The sequence below is a fragment of the Anopheles cruzii genome, chromosome 3, assembly GCF_943734635.1.
Source record: "Anopheles cruzii chromosome 3, idAnoCruzAS_RS32_06, whole genome shotgun sequence".
Classification (NCBI taxonomy): Eukaryota; Metazoa; Arthropoda; class Insecta; order Diptera; family Culicidae; genus Anopheles; species Anopheles cruzii.
This window is the reverse complement of record NC_069145.1, coordinates 42,671,091-42,694,064: the sequence shown is the minus strand read 5'-3', so window position 1 is coordinate 42,694,064 and position 22,974 is coordinate 42,671,091. Positions and strand designations below refer to the sequence as shown.

At 46.5% G+C, this 22,974-nt stretch overlaps 2 protein-coding genes across 2 annotated transcripts in view; both read right to left on the bottom strand.

Moving 5' to 3' along the window:
* Positions 1-11,531, bottom strand: part of LOC128270439 (gonadotropin-releasing hormone receptor) — a 39,277-nt gene extending 27,746 nt beyond the window's left edge. The window contains exon 1 of the mRNA XM_053007837.1: positions 11,475-11,531. Within this exon, the coding sequence (XP_052863797.1) occupies positions 11,475-11,531 (57 nt within the window). The remainder of the gene's footprint in view (positions 1-11,474) is intronic.
* A 2,038-nt stretch (positions 11,532-13,569) lies between these two features.
* Positions 13,570-22,169, bottom strand: LOC128270964 (bumetanide-sensitive sodium-(potassium)-chloride cotransporter). Its single transcript, XM_053008393.1, has 8 exons — positions 21,962-22,169; positions 21,095-21,209; positions 18,426-19,781; positions 17,558-18,359; positions 17,205-17,246; positions 15,876-15,952; positions 15,363-15,792; positions 13,570-15,264 (listed from the first exon to the last, which is right to left on the bottom strand). The coding sequence occupies exons 1-8, from the start codon at positions 22,147-22,149 to the stop codon at positions 15,011-15,013; spliced, it is 3,264 nt and encodes a 1,087-aa protein (XP_052864353.1). The 5' UTR covers positions 22,150-22,169; the 3' UTR covers positions 13,570-15,010.
* Between the last annotated feature and the right edge of the window lie 805 nt (positions 22,170-22,974).

The following is a 22,974-nucleotide window of genomic DNA, read 5'->3' as shown; positions in this document are numbered from 1 at the left end:
CCATTAGCGGCCGCGGTAATGGTAATGAGAATGAAAGATGTAATGAAGCGTTCAGTGGTAGTCCGCGGATTCGTGTTGCTTTGGGGGTCAGTTAATTATTGGCGTGGATAGAACGAACGAATTCGGCGCTGCCCGAGGGCTTGAAGCCTCACCCATCGCAGCCCCGAGACCCCTTCAGGCTTCAGGCAGATGAACCTGTGTGAAAATATGCTCACACTGTTGGCTCGCTGATTGTAATGAGCTGACGGGGAAGAAAAGATCAAATACGAGCTATTTTTATAGCTGCAATTTTTTTAATATCAATATGGAATTTATGTACTAAAAGATATCAATTACTGTAACAGTGGTTGGAGAGATTATTTTATTCCAGCCTTTCACCATGAGATAAATAAATCGGGAATGTCACAGGAATAATCGAAAAAGTTGTGTCCGAAATAAGAAGCCCAATTTCGAACAATCAGCCCTCGATTTTATTATTTGTGATCTGTTCAAAGTGCAAGAAGTTACTCGACAAAAATAATGTAAGATACAAATCAAGATGTTGAAAAGATGATGTCGAAAAGAATTCATTTATATTCTGTTCAATTCGCCTGTCTTTATCTTTAACAATCTCTAGACGGAGATAAATACAATCGACGCACTAAAGGATATTCTCTAGAGACGGAAATTCCGGTTCCGGTTGCTAGTTTCCCGTCCTTTGATGGGGCCATCACGGCCAATGATGGTATACCTCAGAAAAAGAAGGTATACCGCAGAAGGTAGTCGTGCCACAAAGCTGAGGATCGTGTACAACAGCAACAGCAGTAATCAGAAGCAAGTTAGTGGTCTATGAGTACACTTTGTCAATTGATTGATTGAATTTTTGCCTTGCTTGGCACAATGTCAAAAAATCATATTTATTCATGGCACAGAATCGATCAGTGCTCCGACAGTGATCCTTGAAGGAATGCGGCAGACTGTTTTACGTAGCCACAAACTGCCACCGAGAGCGCCGACTTCTAATGATGGAACTGAGCGAACGGCCGAAACAACAATCCTTATCGATATTTGCTCAAACAAGCTTACAAACGTGCCAAATCGATGCAAGGTGGGAAAGTGACTACTCAATCCTGGCACCGGTTGCCGGAGTCTGGGCGAGTGGCACTGATGATAGATGATCTGGCACGTGGGCCAGGATGGAACAGGTGAGCGGGAGTGGCACCGCCTCCACAGCATAACGGGATAACCCAAGATTATCTGCTGAGGTTGATTGATTTTTTATCTCGCATCTTTGCACTGTTTTTAGGGTAGAAATATAAAAAACTTCGAGCTGGTCACGTGATGCTTGAGCGTCGTCGAGCGAACATCTTTCCGCAACGCAGAAAACCTGAGGCCGACAGCTTGATGTGGGTTTTTCTCACGAAGAACGGGCTTCGGATTGTTGTAATCAATCCCTTTTTTGCGGTTTCCTTCTACGTTTTCGAAACGGTTTCGTGCTTCCACTTGCTCCATAATCAATATGCTCGACCATAATACGATCTGACAAAACACTGCAACCATTCGTGAACCAGGACGAGGCGAAGAGCGAAAACGACGTTATAAATAATACAATTTTGGGCCTGCAGTAGATTTGCGACCACAAAAAACTGAACACCTTGTTTGACAGTCTTACAGTGGAAATATTGGAAACGTATTACTCGTTGCGAAGAAATGAGATTTAGGTGAAGAATCTAAAGAAGAACAATCCTATTTACGTTGGCGTGTCGTTCACCAAATATATAGCTTGGATACATCTAAGCACATTTGCTACTCGTCCGTCGATCATCCGTTTCGCTGCACCGATTAATCGTTTTCTAAGCGAAAGACATCAGTTCGAAACATTACAGTCTATCAATTTGAGTGCAAAACCTTGAGATGATGCTTAATGCGGCTGTCCCGTTTTAATAATAATAATAAAAAAATAAATAAAAATTGGTACAGTGTTTTCGAGAATGGATCCAATAAGAATTTGGAGCATCAAAATACCATTTTTTGTTTGTTTGAAGAATTTATGGAAAATTGGATTCGTTTGATAATAAGTGTGTAGATACTTTGACTGACCATTACCATGTACCAATTACAGATAGCTTCAAAATGGTTTACTTTACATGCTTCTGTTTTGATGTTTTACCAGAAATAAAAATAAAAAATGAAATTATCCCTATTCAATGCAATTCAAATCGTTGAAATCGGAACATCTCAAGGCTTTAAATATTTTTTAAACCTTATTTAAACTTGCAAACTTTTACTACATTAAATCGTTTTTGGATTTGATTGAAAATTTCAAAATAACATTCAAAGTTTAAAAGAACAACTTTGAAGAACAACACGTAAAGTGGGCTTGAAACAAAAAAATATTACCATGTTTATTTATCGAGATGCTGCGAAGATTAGTTGCGTATCTCTCGGCAACTCCTAGCACATTTTTAGCTTCCAATGTTTGGCAAAAAAAGTTGGCCTCTTGCGTATAAAAAATCCAAATTGTGTTAAGAAGTATATTCGAAAGTATACATGTATAATATTTTGTCGTGCTCAATCTGCAGAGGTTCGTGCATAATCCAATTACCGATTCACGAAGATCCGTTGGCTTACAACTTGTTCCGTTCCGTTCCATCGGATCATGGTTTGCTGAGGCCAAACAGGGAATTCACAGTTGAACTTCCGTATTTGAGTCGGCGCGGTCGTCGACTGGGACGAAATTTAATTTACAAACGAGCCAACAGATAGTTGAATATTTACACGTGTCCACCAGGCATCCTAAATCGTCCGTCTCCATGATGAACCGAGGTGAACTCTAAGGCCGATACAATGCCGGTGCGGAGCAATGCAGCCAGTACAATTTGGGCGAATATCTAGGAAGTGGACTTTCTAGCTGAGCCGAGGATATGTTGAAAACCAAAATCCACCCTGGCGTAATCAAAAATTGTAATCTACGTCGTTCAGCATGCCAAGTACCGTAGGCGGTACCTATGGCGTAACAATGAACTTTACCAGAAGCTGCGTGTATTTCAGCACAGCAAGAATGTGATGGCCATCGCGGGATTAAAAATCGTTTTACACTGCCCTCGTCTAGATCGGCTCAACAGAGCGTGAGCCCGACGAAATAGCGACCTCGACGCGACTTGTCGATTGGCGTGGCCATGAATTTGTGTCCGATTGGAATCGGAATTTTAAATACTCGCCGGGTGGAAAAAGTGAAACACTTGTGGGAGCCGATTGTGGGAGAATTTGACGGATGAAGCGTTGCGTAGGTACTTCCGGGGAGGAGACAGGACAGGCACGGACGGGGGCGGTGTGAAGGTGCGTTGACGCGACGAGAGCGATCGAGCGATGAGAAATATGGCGTCTGGGACGGTGTTGTTTGTTTTTCTGCTCAATTTGAGCTCATCTAGAATGGAGTTACGCTTAATGCATTTGTAATTCATGGCTGGATACGCTTGACTGGTCCGTGTGGATTCACTCGAACGCGGGTTGGGGGCCAGCGGATCCTGTGACCAAGTCGACAGACCAAGTGATAGCAATGAGCTAATAAACATATGGCTTATTTGTTTTTTTGCTTAGCCTCCGTTTGAAGATTGCTGTGAAATTGAAACACAACGTTGAACCTGCCGGCTGTTTACAGTCCTATCCAGCGCTGGTAGATTGCTTCTGGTTGTTCAGAGATTGCGAAAATAATAAAAAAAAGTATGGTCAATGTAAAGATTCTTCGCCTAATGATGAGAAAATCATTGGCAAAGTTATTAACGGTTTTCTTCAAGTTACTTCAAATGCCATCAAATCACTCATAACATAAATTATCTGATTTCTACGTTTGATCACAACTAACTTTACCACAACCATAACCACAGTCGAAACAAGATATATTTAATTTTATTTGAATAATTCCAATAGCAATATGGTTGGCATTAGAATGAAAAATTCGTTTGAAACAAAAAGGGTTTTAATTTCGGATGTTTTTTTGTATTTCATTTCTACAATCTTTCTGTCGGTTGATCCGATATCCGACAGACTAAAGTTTATTGCTCACTTGAGCCCTACTTAACGAGTTTTGGTGAAAGTTTGAGTTATCGATGATAGGAAGATTGTTGGCAGCGCTTTTCGCGTAATGTAAATAGTATCATCAAGCAAGACAGACCTATTTTAAAATAATTCTGCCGTAAATCAGTAAAATCTGTCATAAAAGTTCGAGATTTTACGATTAAAAGCGCGCTGTCTGCCGAAGCCGAAGCTGTTTAATTAAACATTTCACATGTGCTTGAGTGCCCCGATTGGTATCGTGTTTGGGTGCATCGGATCTCACGCCTAATGGCGCAGTCAATCGGCGATGCTGTAAACGGTTTGCTGGGCCGGAAAATGTTTTGCGCTGGGAATTCAGACGAGCCCACCAAGCTAGTCTCCGCCTCCACCCTGAAGCTAAGGGCACGTGGGAAAGTAGCTGCGAATGGGAAGTTCGGTCATAAACCGCCAATGTGATTACGAACGGGCCGGCAAACCGGACACCGGCACGTAATTGGTGTTAATTTTCCATCCCGATTGCCATCAGCTCTTCTGCTATTTAGCTGCAGCAAAACGCAAGCGTCGGTACCGAACTAATTTCCTTTCTAAAGTTTCTGAATGTCCTCGGAAGGACAGTTCCGCAGTTCAGTGCTGCAATTGATGAACGCATAAACTAAACAGCAAAGCTGGAGAGTGATGCCAAACCACTGACCATTATGATGTCTATGTTTGAATGCTACAAAATATGCGGACTTTTGGAAAACAGTAATTGAAATGAAATGGCTATTCCGGTTCCGAAGAAACTGGCCTGTTTTATATATTTGGTTTCGTTGGTGCACGTGAATACTGTAATATTTGAAGTGGAAGTTGGTGTTTCTCGAAATTCGCATTTTTATGTGCGACATTTTTACATTTAGATTCGAAACGCTCCAACCAGTAACGTCGTGAGATTAAACGTTAGAGTGAAACGAATGACAATCGTAGCGAGAAGACTTGGCTAGCTTGGCCCGTGTTTTCTGCGAATTTAAATAACATTAATTTTTAACATGCTGTTTAACGCACAATCCGGTATCAAGGCAAAAGAGCCTTGAAAAATTACATTACCGTTATCTTCCGAGTATCCCAACAACGTTTTCCAAATTATTTCCCCCAAGCTGCAACTTGTACGCCGTGGCACAGTTGGTCTTATACCCATATCACAGTCTGCAAAATGGGTCCTTGGGAGGATACTCAACTACCCTCTGAACCCTCTGGACCTTGAAGATAAACAAGGTCGTCTGTATGTGGGAAACACCTCCAGAATCTGACGAGAGCGTACATTTGTTCGCTGAGGGCAACTTGAAAATCCTCGCCTTTAGATAATGGCGCACCGAAACTTGTGTCCTGCGTTGTCGTGTCCTGTGGCCCATCATATAAACCACATATATTACATATATATACATACATATATACCACATATCATATATTTACACCACAACAAATGAACCAACTGCCTGCTTTGAGTAGGTTTTCCAACTGGCTTGCAACGAGGGAAAAAGGCCGGAAACACACAGCACCTGACCGCAAACTGCACGAAAACCGATCGACCAGTGGCAGCGCCAATCACGTGGTCTGATTTGCTTGCGGTATGATTTGTTGCGGCGCTCCGACCGGTGCTGCACTTCGTTGTCGAGGTTAAACATTCATTATAATTGCAAACAATCATTTTTCGCTTCAGTTGGACACGGTTCAGAGGGGGCGATTGGCCAACGCCAAACGGGCCCCGTTGGCGGGGCGAGTTGCTTGGCGACCTAAAGAAACCGCCCAGGGAAGCGCCAGAGGAGGGCCACGGAGCTGTTCAGGGTTCGTTCGCCGCGTGCAGCGTGATTTTTCGTATTTTTTACTGCAGGAAAACTTTGGATTTCATCCGCACATCAAAGCCTAATGGGTGCTCGGGGCCACGGAAGTCGCATGTTGTTCGCATAAATTCAGATTTATGCTTTTTCTGCAAACGGTTCCATTAGGGGTCGCGTGATGAATGGAGCCATGAAATTGAGCGGCTGGCGGCGTACCTTGCCACCTTGACAAACTGGGCCCCGATGGGCCGATGGCCAATTGGCTCATGAATCATGTCCTCGCAGAAGGAAAGCCCACAGGATGCACACATCAGTAACCTGTCACCGGTGACTGGGAAAGACCGCGAACACAGACAAGTTGTCGAGAGCGCATCTCAAACACTGACACTGTCAGGGGCAACTAACTTCGAAGAGGAGGTTCAGATTATGTTTTGGATTTTCTTGGGCTGCGAATTTTTCCATGTTGATGCTTCCGTTACTGAATCGGAAACTGTAAAAATTACCGCTCTTCTATTCCACGCCCCAAAGGGGCATCTAATGTGTCCGTTGTTTGAGAGACATAAATCACCAACCAAGCTTTTTTTTCGCTGTTGTTTTGCGGTCTCTTTAAGAACGAAAAGCTTTTGAAGCTTTCAACGCCGAGCAACAGTGACGCGGTTTCTGCTTTAATTGAATTGATTCTTGTTGGAGCATAAAGAAGGAGTAAACCGCACTTTTTTATTCTCTCCCAAAACCGATCTGTAACAATAGACAGCATTAGATACGGTACGGTCGTTTTCCGCAGCCCCAGGGTCTGTCACGGTGCTACGCTTGTTTTCCGTTTTGTTATCCTTTTGGTTTTCTGTAATGCTGAAAGTGTAAAATTTGTCCGTAGAATTCTGATTGCGTCGAAGTGATGGAAGATCAAACACGTTTGATAGTCACCTTCGGTGTTGAGTTAACCCATATCAGCGCTTGGGTAGAATTTTAATAAAATAAATGTTACGAAACGTCTAACCTACTTCAAATCTGAGCTATCACATTAGCTATTTTTAATAAAACAAAACTAGGAAATGTGTGTGGTGGGGTAAAGTAAACGTGTGTGAAAATGTGAGGTCCTAACACCTGTGGAAGCGTATTTTGCAGCCTTTCCAGATTCTCACTTCAGGGATGGAATTTATAAATTGGAATCTCGTTGGAACACAACCAACTCACACCAAGACAGCAGGATTTATTCAACAGCCTGGTATTACAAAAACCACATTTTGTGAAATGGTTCCAACCTCTTTAGAAAAGTAAAAGGTACCAATATAGTAAACAAACTCTAAATTTGGCAAATCTTCTAATCATAGTGCTATAGTCGTAATGTGGTATTACCATGCAGTGATTAGCACGTGATTCTTAAAAATCGTCCGCCTAATTTTTAACAATTGCTAATTGCCAACCGTTATGCCGAAAAAAATTTATTATTAAATATAATAATAAAATTTTTGATAATCAAAAAAATGAAAAATTAAAGTATGTATTTTAAACGTATTAATTATTAGTCTATGAAACATATTAATTATGTATATTAAAATAATTAATATACTACATATTAACATATTAACAATAAACTTTACTGCAAGCCCAGCGGGTGGCTTGTCGGAAAGGTCAAAATTTTCCTCCATCGTTTGAAAACTTCTTTTGAATTTATTGTCGAAAAAATGTTTGTCAAACACATTGCAACATTATTTTTAAGCTTCTTCTTGTGGTGTAAATCGTTTATATCACTTGCACCATTGAAATTCGAATCGAAAAAAACTTTAGTCTCAAATGAACTTTTATCACTTAACTCTTTTAGCTGCAGTTTCTCTGAACTAGGATTTCCACCATTTGAATATACAGAAACAGGAAATAGGTGTCGATAATAAAGGTATATAAACAAGATAAACGTTACTCCAATTGTCATGGATTGAATAATGGCACACAAGTTCATCAAAATACAGTAATTGTACACAAATTTGTTTACCACTCAATCAAGTGAAAATGAGCAAAAGAAAATCTCAAAATAATCTAGTAAATCAAATCTGTACCCATAAACCACCTGAGCATCGTTCGGCTCAGTTTGAAATACGTTCTAGTATCACGCTCATCACGTGTGGTTAGCCAAAAAAATCTCAAACGATCGGGAGCCGCGCAGTTACACTTACCAAACGTACGCGACCTTTCGTAATTAGATCAATCCACGCCCGTGGCGTGACGAGGCTCTTCACCCACCAGAGAGGTTACTACAGGCGGCCAGGGTTACTACGACGGTTTGAAACGGATCGACCACCACCCGTTTGGGGTGCCCCTCGCACTAACTGGCCACACGTGTCGGCTGGGGCATTGTGCCACCACGGCATGGGAAAACAATATATGAGCGCATACATTAACAACACTTTGTAGACCGATCAATCACAGCAGAACCCGCAGCCGAAAGCTGACCCCGAGCGCACTTTTTGCACGCTTCCTTTCTATTTCTTTTTATTGAGTGCCACTTTCACTAACTGCACACGGCACAGGATCATGGCCAGTTGCCGGACACTGCCACACCGGTCTTGGGTATGTACGTGTAATTAATTCTAACGAGCCGCCAAACGGTTGTCTTTCTACCGCACTCGGTTCGGGTTTGGAATATTTGCCCCTCCGGGCAACCCGGGATTAGCATAACTCGGATCCACCCGATCCAAGCGCCAACACACGCACGCACTCAACACTGAGAATCACGACGGCACGCCAAAGAACCACAGTGCCAATCAACGCCAGTCGGCCACTGGAATTGCTCGACCCGGCCCGACAATGGCTACTCCGAATTACTTCAAATTCATTCTTCACTCGTCACCCTCGACATGGGGCACCATTTTTTACGAAGCCAACTGAAAATACCAGCTTCCAGCCACGGCCGCGACCGCGGGATGTATCCACGCCATGGCGGTTTGTGGTTTCGGCGGTCAAATTGCGGCTCCAGATCAAAGCACTGGTTAAACTTTTTTAATTTATACCTTATTAATTAACTTATCCGTCGGAGTGGGCGAGATTAAATAAATTTTAACCACCTCTTGCACCACACACACAAGCTAACACACACGCACACCGGGGTTTGTTGATTCAACTGCTGCGGTAAGTAGGGATTATACAGAATGATGAGCCGATAAGTGTATCGTCTCTCGTGGTCTTACTTCTATCCTCTAACACCTGCGGACCTGGCAAGGCTCACGACTTTCCGGCCGAAAAGAACACACGTCCGCCGGACGAAAGCAGCATGCTATGGTTTGCTGGAAGACATGCGTTAGCGCCGGCGTTTGAATGTTTACTAACGGCCATTACTTGGTGGCACGCTCGAGATGCGAGCCAGCGCAGCCACGAGTCCGCCAGGAGGGTACAATGGAACAAATCGATACGACGAGATGACCAAAAGTTCTCTTTGTAGGTTTCAGTTGAGTAATAGTTTGTTTGGGTTTTGGTTGGGTTTTACAAAGCAATGTCTGCAAATATTGCACACTTTATCAAATGATTGAATGGCCGTCAAGATGAGTCGCCTTGTGTAAGATTAGACACGCAAACACTATCAAAATTTTTTGAAAGGCACTCATTATTGAACGAATCGAATTGAAGGCACCGGAAAATTGCACCAAAATATTTGGCAAGCAATAATATTGAAATATTACCGAAAACGTAGTTTTGCGTAGTTTTGTGACACCGGACAGTGAATACAGGACAGTGCAACCCTCCCAAACCCCCCCCCCCCCGAAATCCCTACCCTGTTTAGAAAAGGGGTCTCCCATACAAATCTAGGTAAATTTCAGCAAAACTCGAATAGTTTTTAAGCAATTTGAGCCAAATTCAGCTGGTGCGAGTTTTGGCATGCATCCAACCGAAAGCAAAAAGAGCAGCCGATCGGACACTTCGCCTGGAAGCCCGATCGTCTAAAACGGAGAAGCAACAGGAAGGGATCAGATACGTCACAAGGAAGTCCGATCCTGTGAAATGCCGGATCATCGAGAAATGAGAATGAAATTAGGCGCGGCGACGTGCGCCGGGAACAGCTAGTTTTGGATTGTTCGATGTTCATTTATTAATATTTTCAACTTTTTATCGACAAAGAAGACCTTTAGAAACTAATCACTCAACTAGCTCTTAACATCCCTACTCCGGTATATGTACCGTAAGACACAGGATTGGGACGAGCTTTGTTCGCAAGTGCGTTGGACTTCTTAGGCCGTTGGTTGGTGGTCTGTATTCGCACGCGCAAACCTCTGTGACGTTGGACCACGGCGTGTGACTCCCTCACCAGAACAGCCTCAGCAGCATCGTTTGTCGATGCCGATGTCCGTATCGTCACATCTTTTGCTTCGGTTACTGCACGTCCCACGCTGCATCAGCCTCAGCATCTTCCTTGGATGTCCGCCTACCCTGTGAGCCTCGGTTTTGGTTGTCCTCTTGTGGAGCTGCAATCGGTTGTCCGGATGCCGCCATTATCCTCGACGCCGATGCAACTCTTCCGCTGCTGTCGAGCTCCACTACGCGACATCAGCCTCGGTTGTTGGCAATGGTGAAGTCATCCGGTCAGGTGTATCGTCGCCAGCTTGATCGCCTCGCCGGAAACCTCTAGGTGTTGGTTCATACTTGGATGCTTGAATTCTCAAATATTATTCGGGGTCCACCACGTGAAAATACCCAGGTCACCGGAAACAGCTAGTTAAAAAAATATTATAAAAAATATAATAAATAAAATATCCATAAATCTATTAATCAATGACTTAGGAAAATGACTTGGAGAGTTAGAGGTGAATTAATCAATGACTTGGTGAGTACAACAAATGGAATAAGTTATTTATTTTGATTAGATTTCCTACATTTTTACTTTTGGACACCAGTTTTCCCATTGTGACACGATCGGGTCGCGCGTGTGCCGAATCCGTTCCGACGCCGCGCCCGATGGGTGGTCGGCGGCAACTGCCCGAACTGCTCGAATCACGTTCGGGCGCGGAATTTTCGGTTCCTGGCAAAAACGGAACCTTTGATTTCTATTCGTATTTCCGTACCATTGCTTTCGTACGCGCGCGTTGAAGATCTGATCTCCGTCTTAATGACTCGGAGACGATGCGACCTGCAAGTGAAACCCCGAAACAGAAGCCCTCAGGAGGAAGCGAAAAGAGAAACTCGCCGAATGCTTGCATTTCGAAACTACGGTGACATTTTTTTGGCGCCGTTTTAGTGGGCCCACGGGAAAAGATCGCGAGAAAGCAAATCGCGAGCCGGACAGACGGGCGGGCTGGGCCGGGACCAACTTTGGAACTTTGGAACGTTAACTTTGTTTGCTAGTCATTAGAAAACAATTAACAAACAAGGGTTGGGAGGGAAAATAAATGACGCCCTAATCCGTTAAACGGTCTCGAGGCATACGAAAACACTTAAAAAAAAGATGGATCGGAGAAACATATCTCAGTTCTGAACGCTTCTAAAGCATTGCGTTGCGCTGCTTCTAAAAATAGCAAAGCAAAGCATAAAACGGACAATAGGAAAAGGGAGTGGAAATGCCACATAAATCCGCGGCCCGATGATAAGACGGCTGTAGCGTGGGGACGACCTTGGAAGGGTCCTTGTCGCACAAAAACCTACCGGGTCGATGGGATTGACAATGATCCGATTAATATCGGCCCACCATCGGGCCGGCATTTACGACTATGTCACCGACTGAGGCATTTGAATGTTGGCGATGTTATTGGTGGAACATGTTTTGGGGATAATCAATAAAACACAGACGCCCTGGTCACGAAAACGGTACATCAATTTCGATCGCCTCCGTAAGTGTACCGGTGACGTATGGGCGCTCCATTCAAGCTGTTCGTGTTTATGGTAAGTTCTATCCCGATTGATCCCGATAGGCGAAAACATGTCTTATGCGCCCACTAATGGGTGGTAGCAGAGCGAAACCATCAAAATCAATAAGGTTTCAGGAAAAGTGAGCGTTCAACGTCGTTGTAGAATTGTTATTCTGTGTACGAACAGACTGCGGAACGTTGGACGTTGCCCAGTGGAGTTGAAGCCTCATCGGTTTCTGCCATTAACAGCTCCGAAACGCAAGATCTTGAATTTGCAACAAACCTCCAACCCGGGGCTGACCGATTCGACACGACCGGCTCGGCACGGAACGTGAGCCGCATTCTGGATGTGACCGTTTGTCGGTTAATAAACATTCTTCTGCTGCTGAAGACGTACGACGGCTTCAAAACTTCAGTACAATCAATTTGGTTGTAGTCTTGCAGGTTGGCGCTAAACTTTTGGGTACTTTTTCGAGTTTTCCAGTAAATTTTCTAGAAATTGCTATGAGGAAAGTAATAGAAAATAGGCACACAGGCCAATTCTGCATCATAGCTTGAGTTGCTGAGTCTTCTCTTCCTATTTTGTAATGCCCGTGTAAGATCAACATTTGGTTCACCGTGAACCATCTTTACCGTCCACTGTTTGTGCCCGCCTGTGACCATCCTCTCGCCGGTCCGGTGATTAATGATCCCTATTGTTACTCGCCAATATTCCGGTTTCTGGGAAAATATCGGACGCTGATAATGAAGTTGTTGCGCCGCATGAACGCTTCAGAATGTTCACTATTGGCTTGGAAAGTTTTCCCCAAATAAAGTTGCTCCGCGGAACCGTAAAAAATCATCGGCAAACTGAATTGTGGGCGCCAGGGCGGCTTTTTTGTGTGGGTTTTACTCAGACCTTTCAGTGTGGCTGAGACCTCGGCCAGGAAGACACTTTTGTCTTTTTTTCCATGAATAAAGATTATGTTTCAGGGCCCGGCGCAGTTACACAACATTGTATTGGCGTGATTGATCGCGCGGAATGCGAATTTTTACATCTTTCGTGCTGCTCGAACCAATCAGTGTAATGGGAGCATGAAATAAGAGATTTTTTTTGGTTGACAATAAACTTTATTTCGGACGCCGTGGCAATGCGTGGCAGTGTCCGGTACGTTGAAAAATTGCTAAATGGTGAAGTGAGATCGGTGGCTATTCGGAAACTTTTGCTGCACGTGCTCGATTGGTAGAGGCGACTTACGAAACTTATTAAAAGCATACCGCCACTAAAAATAGGAATGGAGGAATAAATACTGTATAACAAATATAAATAAGGAATGTGTTCGAATCGTCTACGATAAATTGCTATTTGGTTTGGGTTTTGGTTTTTAATTGGTTTGGGTTGCATCGCAGTATTTCCTGTTATCTGGTTTCAAATAACTCATTCCTTCTCTCTCTCTCTCTCTCTCTCTCTCTCTCTCTCTCTCTCACTTTCTCTCTCTCTCTCTTTCACACACACACACACACACACAGTTTAATCCTCTTTGAGGTCCACGGAAGCGGAAATAAATGATCCGGCATTACAATCCATCTCAACAACTCCGCCACTGGATGCCCATTGTTGGGCTGAACTAACCACTTTGGTTTTTGCCAGCATTTATGTTTCGGCAGTCCGCGATCCGTTTGATTGTTTTACTGAAAATTAGATTGCTACAATAGTTAGCAAGTACATAAAAACCGGACCTTTTTTATTCCAAGCCCAGCTTTTTGTTGCTATTCAATTTCGAAGTCGATCCCCAAAGTTGTAGCCTAGCTCAAGAGATAGTTTTAAGTTCAGAAGCAGTTCGGCAAGGACCCAGAATTCAACAGTTTACAATATTTCGGATAGGGTACCGTGATTTACGCACACGCAGGTGAATGAGTTCCGTTTATTTTAACAAACAAAGTAAGCCTAACCGGATTCGCTTAACACAATTTGAGTAATTTGAATGTTCACAGTAGTTCACAACAGACTCCAGCCACTAAAGCGAGAGTTACGGTTGAATGCTGAAGCCAAACGAACGTTGCAACAACTCTAGCCTAAGGCACTCTCTGTGTTCGTCCTGGACTTACATCTAACCTTGTACGCATTGAAATCCGGAAATACAACTAATCCTAGCGGTAGGGAAATAATACTTCAAAAAAGAATGTGAAACCCGGGAGGTCCACACACACACACACACACCACAGTGTGGCGGAGCTAACCAGCGGCTAGCAGGGGCGTGCTAGGACTGCTGGCTTCCTTCAAACTCCTGCAGAAAAGTAATACTTTTACGTTTTGTTGTCTCTGCATTGCTGCTGAACCTGTGAACGGTTCCTCGGAACGGAACACGGAATGTGAAGCCGGCGTGAAAGGTTACGACGGATTTGAACTTGGTGAGCGACTGGCCGTGGCGGATGCACCACAACGAGCTGGGGGCTGGCGCGGTAAAACAATGCTGAAAAATAAAAACCAAACGTGTTCGGCCCTGAATGTTCCGCTTGTCAGCGTCCGGACTTTTATCTCCTGCCCAGAGCTGCATCCAGATAGATGCATTTTTTCCGCTTCGGTTGCCAACTTTAGTCGGGTCGGGACAACGTAGCCACCGCACAACCATCCGGAAACGGTAGACGCGATTAGATTAGGAAGATTGCAGCTCTTGACTTGACGGGGGTGGAAACATGGAAACACAATTACTACTGACCGGTGCGCGGAAAAAATAGTTTCCAGATTTTGCTTGTTTTGAACCCCCGTACCGTGGGAATTCACCTGCGACCCGGGGGCAGGATTGTTGGCTCAGGACAGATAGCCCAACCCTGATTCCCGTCGCGGCTACGTTTTGACTTCTAGCGGTCGCATCCGGGCGAAGGAAATCCGGGACAGAAAAAAACCATCACTCCCGGAGGCGAAGCTTAGATTCTTGGGGACGATGAATGTGGGGAAATACATCAAGGACTCATAAACGGAAACGGATTGGAGTTGCGGAACAGCTGATGGCTGATGGTGGTCCTTTTCCCGCCTAACACGGTATAAAAGCGACTCGATCCTCAGATGGTTGCTAGTTGAGGTGGCTCGCCAAGTTCTTTGCGGTTTGGAATTGAATAAAGGATGACGCAGAGCCCTAATGTAAGGTTGTGGGGTAATAAATAAAAATCGAATGAACGATGATTGTGGGGATCGCTGCCATAGCTCACGACTGCCTGGGATTGGCCCTCTTCGGAAGCAATCAAATATCAAACTGGACACACCAACCCACCGTGCCGCGACCTGTACCTTAGTATCTACGCCAAAAAAACCAAAAAGGCAACGGTGGCCCCGACCGAATGGACCGGAGGCACTCATGAGTAGAACGTCAGGACCGACGTTTGGTTGCCTCGTACGAACAGGAACGGAGGCAGGTCGCGGCTCAGCGCCTCCAGCCAGGCCATATAGAGCGGGGCCGAGACGACGCCCTTCCGGGGCATCGGTAGCGTCATCACGACCAGGTCGGATTTGTCGGAATGTTGCAGTAAATACTCGCGCAAGTTCAGATGCCGGTTCGTTTTGTCCTGCACCGCCAGCAGTTCCGCCTTCGAGATGTACGCCGTGCCAGCTGAGGACGAGAGAAAATCAGAGCCGCAGATGAAACGAAGTTTCCCAGTTTCGGAACTATTCCACGGACACCGCGCCCACAACGAGAGGATTGCTCACCTGTACTGCTGTCGTAATTGTCATCCTTCACGGTGAACTCGTTAATTAGCTCCTTAAAGAAGTCGGTCATGTTCTGGTTGGGCTTCTTCGTCACGTCCGGCAGCAGCTGCAGGTCGGAGTAATCGATACGGAACTTGGCCAGCAGGCTGGCCATGTTGCGCTGTTCGAACTCGAGCTCGGTCTTCCGGTTGGCCAGGGCAAAGACACGCAGCTTGCAGGAGCTCCAGTTGCGCCGGGTACTGATGATGTACGGTAGTAGCAGCGTGAGCCCGCCATCATCGTACAGCCAGTACACGTCGATGATGCCCGTCTTCTTCTTGGACGTAAACTGTGTCAGCTCGTCCAGCACTTCCTTCGGCAGGGCGGCACCGCCCGGGCCGCGGTACAACAGTGACGGATCGCCTCGCTTCAGGGACCGCTGAGTGTTTTCCTGAGTGCGACAAACCCCGGGCCAGATTAGCTCGCGTCTCCGGTGTGTTTTTGCGGACCCAAGGTGTACCGATGTCAACTTACCGTCAGGAGCTTGGCATTGATATCCACCGGGTCCGGGGCTACTGAAATGGTTTTGCTCAAGTCACTGGTGCTGCTCGCTGAAAGGACGAGGGAAAAGCCAGCCGCATAAGTGATTTGTCAAGCAAACGTGGGTGGCGAAAGGCAAGTCAGCGCTTCCAAGAGATGCTTCAATAGAGATGTAGGACTCTAATTGATGAAACCTCTGTATGATCATTATGTTTTTCTGTATCCTCGGTTTGTTGTGAGGCATGCTATCTATCAGCTTTTCGCATGCCTCGCCAGTCTAAAGGTAAGCGCGATGATTGGAATGCAACAACGCACTACAGAAAGCGGTCGTGCCGCGTTTACGACTCGAGTTCGTCGTAAAGGCCGATACCAGGCTTTGTTTAGTGCAAGGGTGTTGGGTGTTGATCAAATTCAACATTTTATCTCAACTACACGTGTTCAGGAATACTGAATTGTAGATTTTTCGATATTTTAAGGTATTTGAACGCCAGAAGTTATGCAATCGGCATGACAACTACTCGGATATCAAACATAGTTATGACTTTTTAATGGATAGCCATCTGCAAATTTCGAAGTTCTGATAAAAATCTTATCAGTTATGGGTGAAAAAATACAAAGGAAAAGTAATTAGTTTATCTCTTCATCCAAACTCATATCGATATCATCTACTTTCTAACAAGTTCCTCCTCGTTCATTCTGCATAACCCAAATTGCACAATAGGCATATTCAATTGTTCGAATAAAACCCAATAACAGAAAAATAGGATAGATAACACATTTGCAAAAGTGACGCGACAGAAATCAATCAATTTCAATTGTAATCAATTTTTTGACTTTGACAGATTAATTCTCAGAACCTGTGCAATACAGAAGGCCAAAACTTTGGTTTGATCATAGTTAAGCTTTCTCCTCACCCTTTCAAATCGCTAATTGTCAGCCTTTTCCCCCCATAATACGTTCATAAGAAAAACAACGCGCCTTGATTGCTGCATTCGGCAATACAAAAACATAGCAAATTTGCTGTGTCCTGCAAAGAGAACTGAAGTTCTACTTCTTTTCTTCATCTTCAACAAGCATAATCCTTCTCTATAAAATTAAGAAAGTAAACTAGAGATACAGCACCACATCGAATTTTAATGTAGGCACTCAAAAGTTTGAGGCATGCAACCTGAAGAAACCTTTACAAGGACTATAGGGTTTCTCCGACCGCAGCACAAATCAGTTCAGTGTTCATCCGAACAAACTTTAACGTCATGCGCGAATAAAAGAGTTGACAGGCAGCAGCATTCGGAAATGGTAGTAAGATTACAGCGTGTTACTTACATTTCAAATTCTTTGCGTTCTTCTCGTTGACATCGGCGTGGTCTGATGCGGTTGATTTGCCATGCACAGGGTCGTTCGTTCCGGGTGCAATAGTTATAGTCATTCCATCATTCGCCATCAGCAGCAAGCATTCGAATGACCGGCGTTTGGAGGGTGTGCGGCCACCGGTGTTCGCAGAGTCGTGTGTTCCGCGGAAGGTGCAAGGTTGTTGTTAGAGATCAGGCAAATGGTGTAAGGATTGCGCGGGTTGTTGTGCGGTAACATGCAAAACAGGGAGCAAGTGGGAATATCGGGCATCAGAATAGGGGCTCGTTGTTCGCGGGCTCGCGTAACAGACAGAAACGGGGCGTTACCTTGCGACACGTTGCGGCTGAGCGAGTCACAGCTGCCGTGCAGAGAGCTTACTTTGTTCTGGCCCATCAGATCGTTCGTGCTGTCGTTGGCCACCAGCGTCCGCGGGAGCTCCGAGATGTACTTGACCGTGTCCTCGCCCAGCAGCTGCGAGCAGTCGAAGCCCTTGCTGACGCGCAGTATCGCCACCGATAAGTACATGTCGAGCGCCTTGTGCATCACGTTAAAGTACTGCTCCAGCTCGGTCGGGTCGCACTTGTCCCAGTCACTCTTGTAGCCCATCAGCAGGACGTTCGGGCGCAGCTTGCCGATGCCGGACGCCTGCATGATCGCGCGCGACCCCATCTCGAACTCGTTGTCGTCGATCAGCGAGTAGAAACCCTTCACCTTGTGCCGACGGAACCACTCACCGGCCTTCTTCTGCAGGTGGTTGCGATACTTTTGCGACACGTGCGTCTTCGTCACGTGACCGCACACGAGCAGCGACAGCTTCTTGGTGAGCAGGTAGGCAAAGTTGACGAGCAGCGGCCGCGAGCTCGGATGCCCGCAGAGGACCAGTATCTGGGGGCGGTAGTTTTTGACGTGCTCCTCCACGTTGTTCAGCTGCTGCACGGACAGCAGTGCGTTCTTGTACGTTTGCGCCTGGGTCGTCGAACCCCAGTTAACGTCCGGCTTGCGGTACGACACCACCAGGTACAGGGTGAGCACCGCGGCAAACGTCACCAGTGCCGTCGGCCACGATATCAGGAACATCACGGCGATACAGAAGATAGCACCGAGCAAGCTGAGCCACATATTGTAGTACTGCAAAGGGACGCGGATCGGATTGGATGAAGTAAAAGGTCACCATTTGGCCAACTTGAACCCTACCTTGAACGTGGGCCGCCAACCGACGGGTTTCGCCAGGCTGGCGTGGAATGTGCTGAAGTTCACCAGACAGTAGGCGGCAAGGAAAAAGTTCGAGATCAGTGGCGCGATCATGTTCAGATCGCCGACCAGAATGACGGCGACCGAGATGATGAACGTCAGGATGTAGCCCCGCACCGGCTCGTTGTTCTTGCCGAATCCCTTGCCGAACCAGCTGATCTTCGGGTACAGCTTGTCCTTGCAGAGCGCCTGGAAGACTTTCGGTGCCGACACGAGGCTGGCCAGCGCGGACGAAAGCGTGGCCGCGAAGCAACCGGCATAGATCAGCGGCCCAAACGCGGACACCAGCTCCATGACCTGGAACGAGTTGTGCAAACCATAGTTGCATCCCTCCACCGCGCACTCACTAAAGTCCCACGTGCCGTTTGCGACGTCCGTGAGGTTGCCGCTGGCGTCCCGCAGCACCGTGGCCCCAGCGATCACGGCCATGCTGACGTATGAAAAAGACGTCAGCACGATGGCAAGTATTGTGCCCTTCGGGATCGACGAGGACGGGTCCTTCAGATCGCCACTGATGTTGGCCCCGGCCAGAATGCCGGTGGCGGCCGGAAAGAAGATCGAGAACACGGAGAAGAAATCGTGCTGGGTGCCCTTCGCTGGCCGGTAATCGGACCCCATGTTCTCCAGCAACAACGTCCCGTTGTAGCCGACGAATCCGCGCGCCACATCCAGGTCGGACTTCGGGCCCAAGACGGAGCCGATCAGAAAGTCCACGATGGCCACCAGCAGGATGACGAGCAGGACGACCTGGGCCTTCGCTTCCCACTCCATGCCGACGACCACGATGCACAGCAGGATGACGATCGTGATGCAGCCGATAATTCGCACATCGTTCACGGCACCGTCCACGATCGCGAGCCCGAACGTGGCCAGTAGGTCAATCATGGATTCGCAAAAACCCACCACGTACATAGCACAGGCGACGGCGTTGGCGAGCGAGAAGATCAAGCCGATCGAACCGCCAAACTCGGGCCCCAGCGACCGGGAGATCATGTAGTACGTGCCGCCGCCCTTGATGACACCGTTCGTGCTGATGGCAGACATCGACAGAGCCGTGATGGTCGTCACCACCGTAGTCATGGAGATCAGGACGACTCCTTGCACGATGCCGGCCTGCCCGACCACCCAGCTGAGCCGCAGGAACAGCATTACGCCCCAGATGTTGAGCAGGCACCGCATCAGCACGCCCTTGATCCAGCCAAACTTTAGCGCTCCACCATCCATCTCGGCCGGCTCGTGTACGGTTCCGCGTCGCATAGTTTCCTGGAATGAAACAGGGGGGATTTCAATTACACCGTTCTAAGGAGCTTTCCGTGGGATCAATGTTATGCTTTCGAGGTCCACGCGACGTCTAATGTCAAGTTAATCCTAAACGAAGCCTGAATTCTCGGTATTTTCACCATGAGCGTCGTCCTGGCGACTCGTTTTTTTCTCATTCTTTGCTAAATAGCATTGATTGCATCGATACATGAGCGACATTGGAGTATTTATCGAGCGAGGATTGGCAGCAAAAAGTCACCTGCAATCGAGCAGCAGCTTTTAGTTTTACCTTTTTTGCCTTTTTACCGTTTCTATCGACTTTCATAAACGAAAATTGAGCTCGCCAAAGCCGAATGACCCCCTGCGTTGTGACGTCCACGGTGATAACGTGGACAAACCCGCAATGCAATGGTAATCGTCAATTAATAGCGTTTCGTGCACCAGAAGCAAACCTTTTTGCAATTGCACTATGCTTACGATTCTGACCTAGCTAACGTGGCACTATTTTTGTGTTCTAAGGCGATACCTGCGAAACTAACACGCGAACATGTTCCATTCATCAAATTAATTTGAAGGAAATTTGGAAGAATTGTCCGTACATTGAATGCTACACACGTTCTAGGATATTAATAGTTTCACGGGTACAGCAAAGTTCGGGGCGATTTTACGATGATATTAAACTATGAGAAATCATTCGTAATATCAATAGAGCTGAGTTTATGGGAAAAATATAGTTTCAGAACTTTAGAGCTGGCTTACACATTAATTGTCTTCCCCAAGTATGCATGTTCGCAGGACTTCCTGTCGCCTATCAGGCCACTAGTGGGTGCATTGGTAGCAAAACTGTTGCACCGGAATCCACCCGAAACATCGCGCGCGGAATTCACAGTCAAATATCACCGTTGTTGATTGGTACTAATTGTCCACTTCTCCTACTCAGTTGTCCGTTTCAATTAACCCCGTCGTATGCCGGCGGAACTGCCACCGAACGGCGCCGGTGAGAAAACCGCGTTAAAGTGGCCGAACTCTTGACGTTCGCCAAAGGAGGTTGGATGAAGCGGATCAGCAAAGCAAGCTAGCGGCACCCTCCGTTTAATCAACCCATTTAGCGAAACAGTTAACCAGTGACCCAGAGAACCCGCCGGGGCCAGAGTGGCCCCGGGGCAGATGAAATTAATTAATCAAACCCATTAAAACGGAACACTGCGCCCTTGTGTCGTTTGATTTTTGCTTCTGCCACCTAGGTCGGCTCCCAAAAACCGTTATTATTAAGTCGTTTCGGAGGTTTCGGTAAGTGACTTCCGATTGCTGGCAACTGAAAAGCTGCTTTGAAACGTCCTGGAGTTGCTTACCTTGTTTGTGATGGAAGCGTCGTGCAACTCGTCTAGCGTGGGTCTCTGATTGCCTTGAAATGAGAGAATGTTCCGATAATTGTCCATCCGCGGCAGGGCTTCCCGTGTGAAATGTCTGCAAGTTGTGCAAGTGAGAAAAACGAGTGAAACAATTATCCGGTCCTAGACCAAAACAAGGTACCTACAGGTGGGGGCATATCTCTAATCAAATCAACAACGACCATTGCAATGGTTTCGTTATTAAACTTTTGATTTGTTTACAAACTGTGTCCCCTGACATTCTATTTTAATTCGCCAGATACTAGGCACGCACCGTTCCCAAATAACTGCTCGCGTATGGTGCAGCTTCCCAAAAAGGAATAAAACTTCGTCCTTCGTGACTGTCAATATCACACACAATGGCCATTGGTACACCTGAACGAACGTTACGTGTTGGTACCAACACGTCCGCCGACGAGTAAAACAAAAATAGCCTCTAAAGGAACCACCTGATTTTGGAGGTACAACGGATTTTGGAGGTTTCCGAACGTGCTTCCGAGAAACCAGAACAACCTAATGGCAACCTAGACGTGCCTCAGTACATCGCTATGTTTGGCAACTTTCTTCGGCCTTTATTAACATTGTCGAACGGAACCAAGAAGTCTGGGGATCTCCATATCAACATCCCAGGCGAACGGGTTCCAAAAAGGAATCGATGATTAGACCGCAAACGGTACACCACAAAAAGGTCCCGTAAGGGTTGATTACTTCCATGACTGGACTGGTTTGTTTTGCGGAGGAACACGGGCGAATCCGGTGAACAACAACAGCGGGGGGATAGTCGAAGCAAGCCGGACGGAAATAGAGTTGGAGGCGAACGTTACCTACCGAAAGCTACGCGCGTAGCGATTCTCATCGATCAGCGTGTCCTCCTCGTCGTCGTTTGAGTCCGACTCGCCGCCCTCGACGTTGAACCGGGTCGACGGTTTCCGCTGTTTCGGCTGTTCCGGGTCCCGGTGGTCGGTCCGGAAGCTGCTGCGCAGCGACTGCAGCCGGGACGTGCGCCGCTTGACCATCTCGGCCGGGAAGACGTCATCCTCGGTGACCGGTTCGGCCGTTCCGTTGCCAGTACCGCCACCAGCACCCCCACTCGGGTCATCGTGATTGACAAGGTTAACCTGGAACCGAGTCGCTGACTGATTGCGCGGCAGGGCACTCATTTCGACGTCGTTCGCCGGCTTCTGGTCGGTCATTTCTGGTAGGTGTCCGTCTTGAAGGATACACACGAACCGGCCGCACCCTGTGCTATTCTACGTCACCGCCGCCGGAGTCGATGAGTTTTGCGATACACGCCAGTAATCAATTTATGTGGTGTGCGCCCTCCTATTGGTTTCTCATTCGGCACATCTGAAATGGAAGTGGAAAACAGGACAAGAGATGAGAATTGAAGAAAAGGGCCAAATGCTAAGGAAGTGAAGGTGGTGCCGAGTACCGAACTCGTCTTTTTCCGCTTCCGCGGAGAATGTTCTACGTTCGTCAGGAGTGATTTGCTTCCATCGAGAAAAACATTACGTATTTCCGTCCCCTTTAGGTCCGGTGCACAATTAGGGGAGATAAAACGTGAAGCATGATTGACAACCGTTCATTTATTTGTTCCGCACACTCATAACACTTTCTCCGATCCATCATTTATTCCCAATTTCTATGCTTCCTTTTCGGGTTTATGTAGTGTCTTGGATCGCCATCGACCAGTGCCCTTGAGATGTGACGCGAAAAATCGATAAAGTAACAGGAGAACATTTTTTGCATTTCAGATGTAGCTTTAGTTCTCACGTGGCCTTAACTTATGGTCCATATTTTAACGAGGAAATTCAAGGTTTCTCTATCACGTTAGGAGTCGT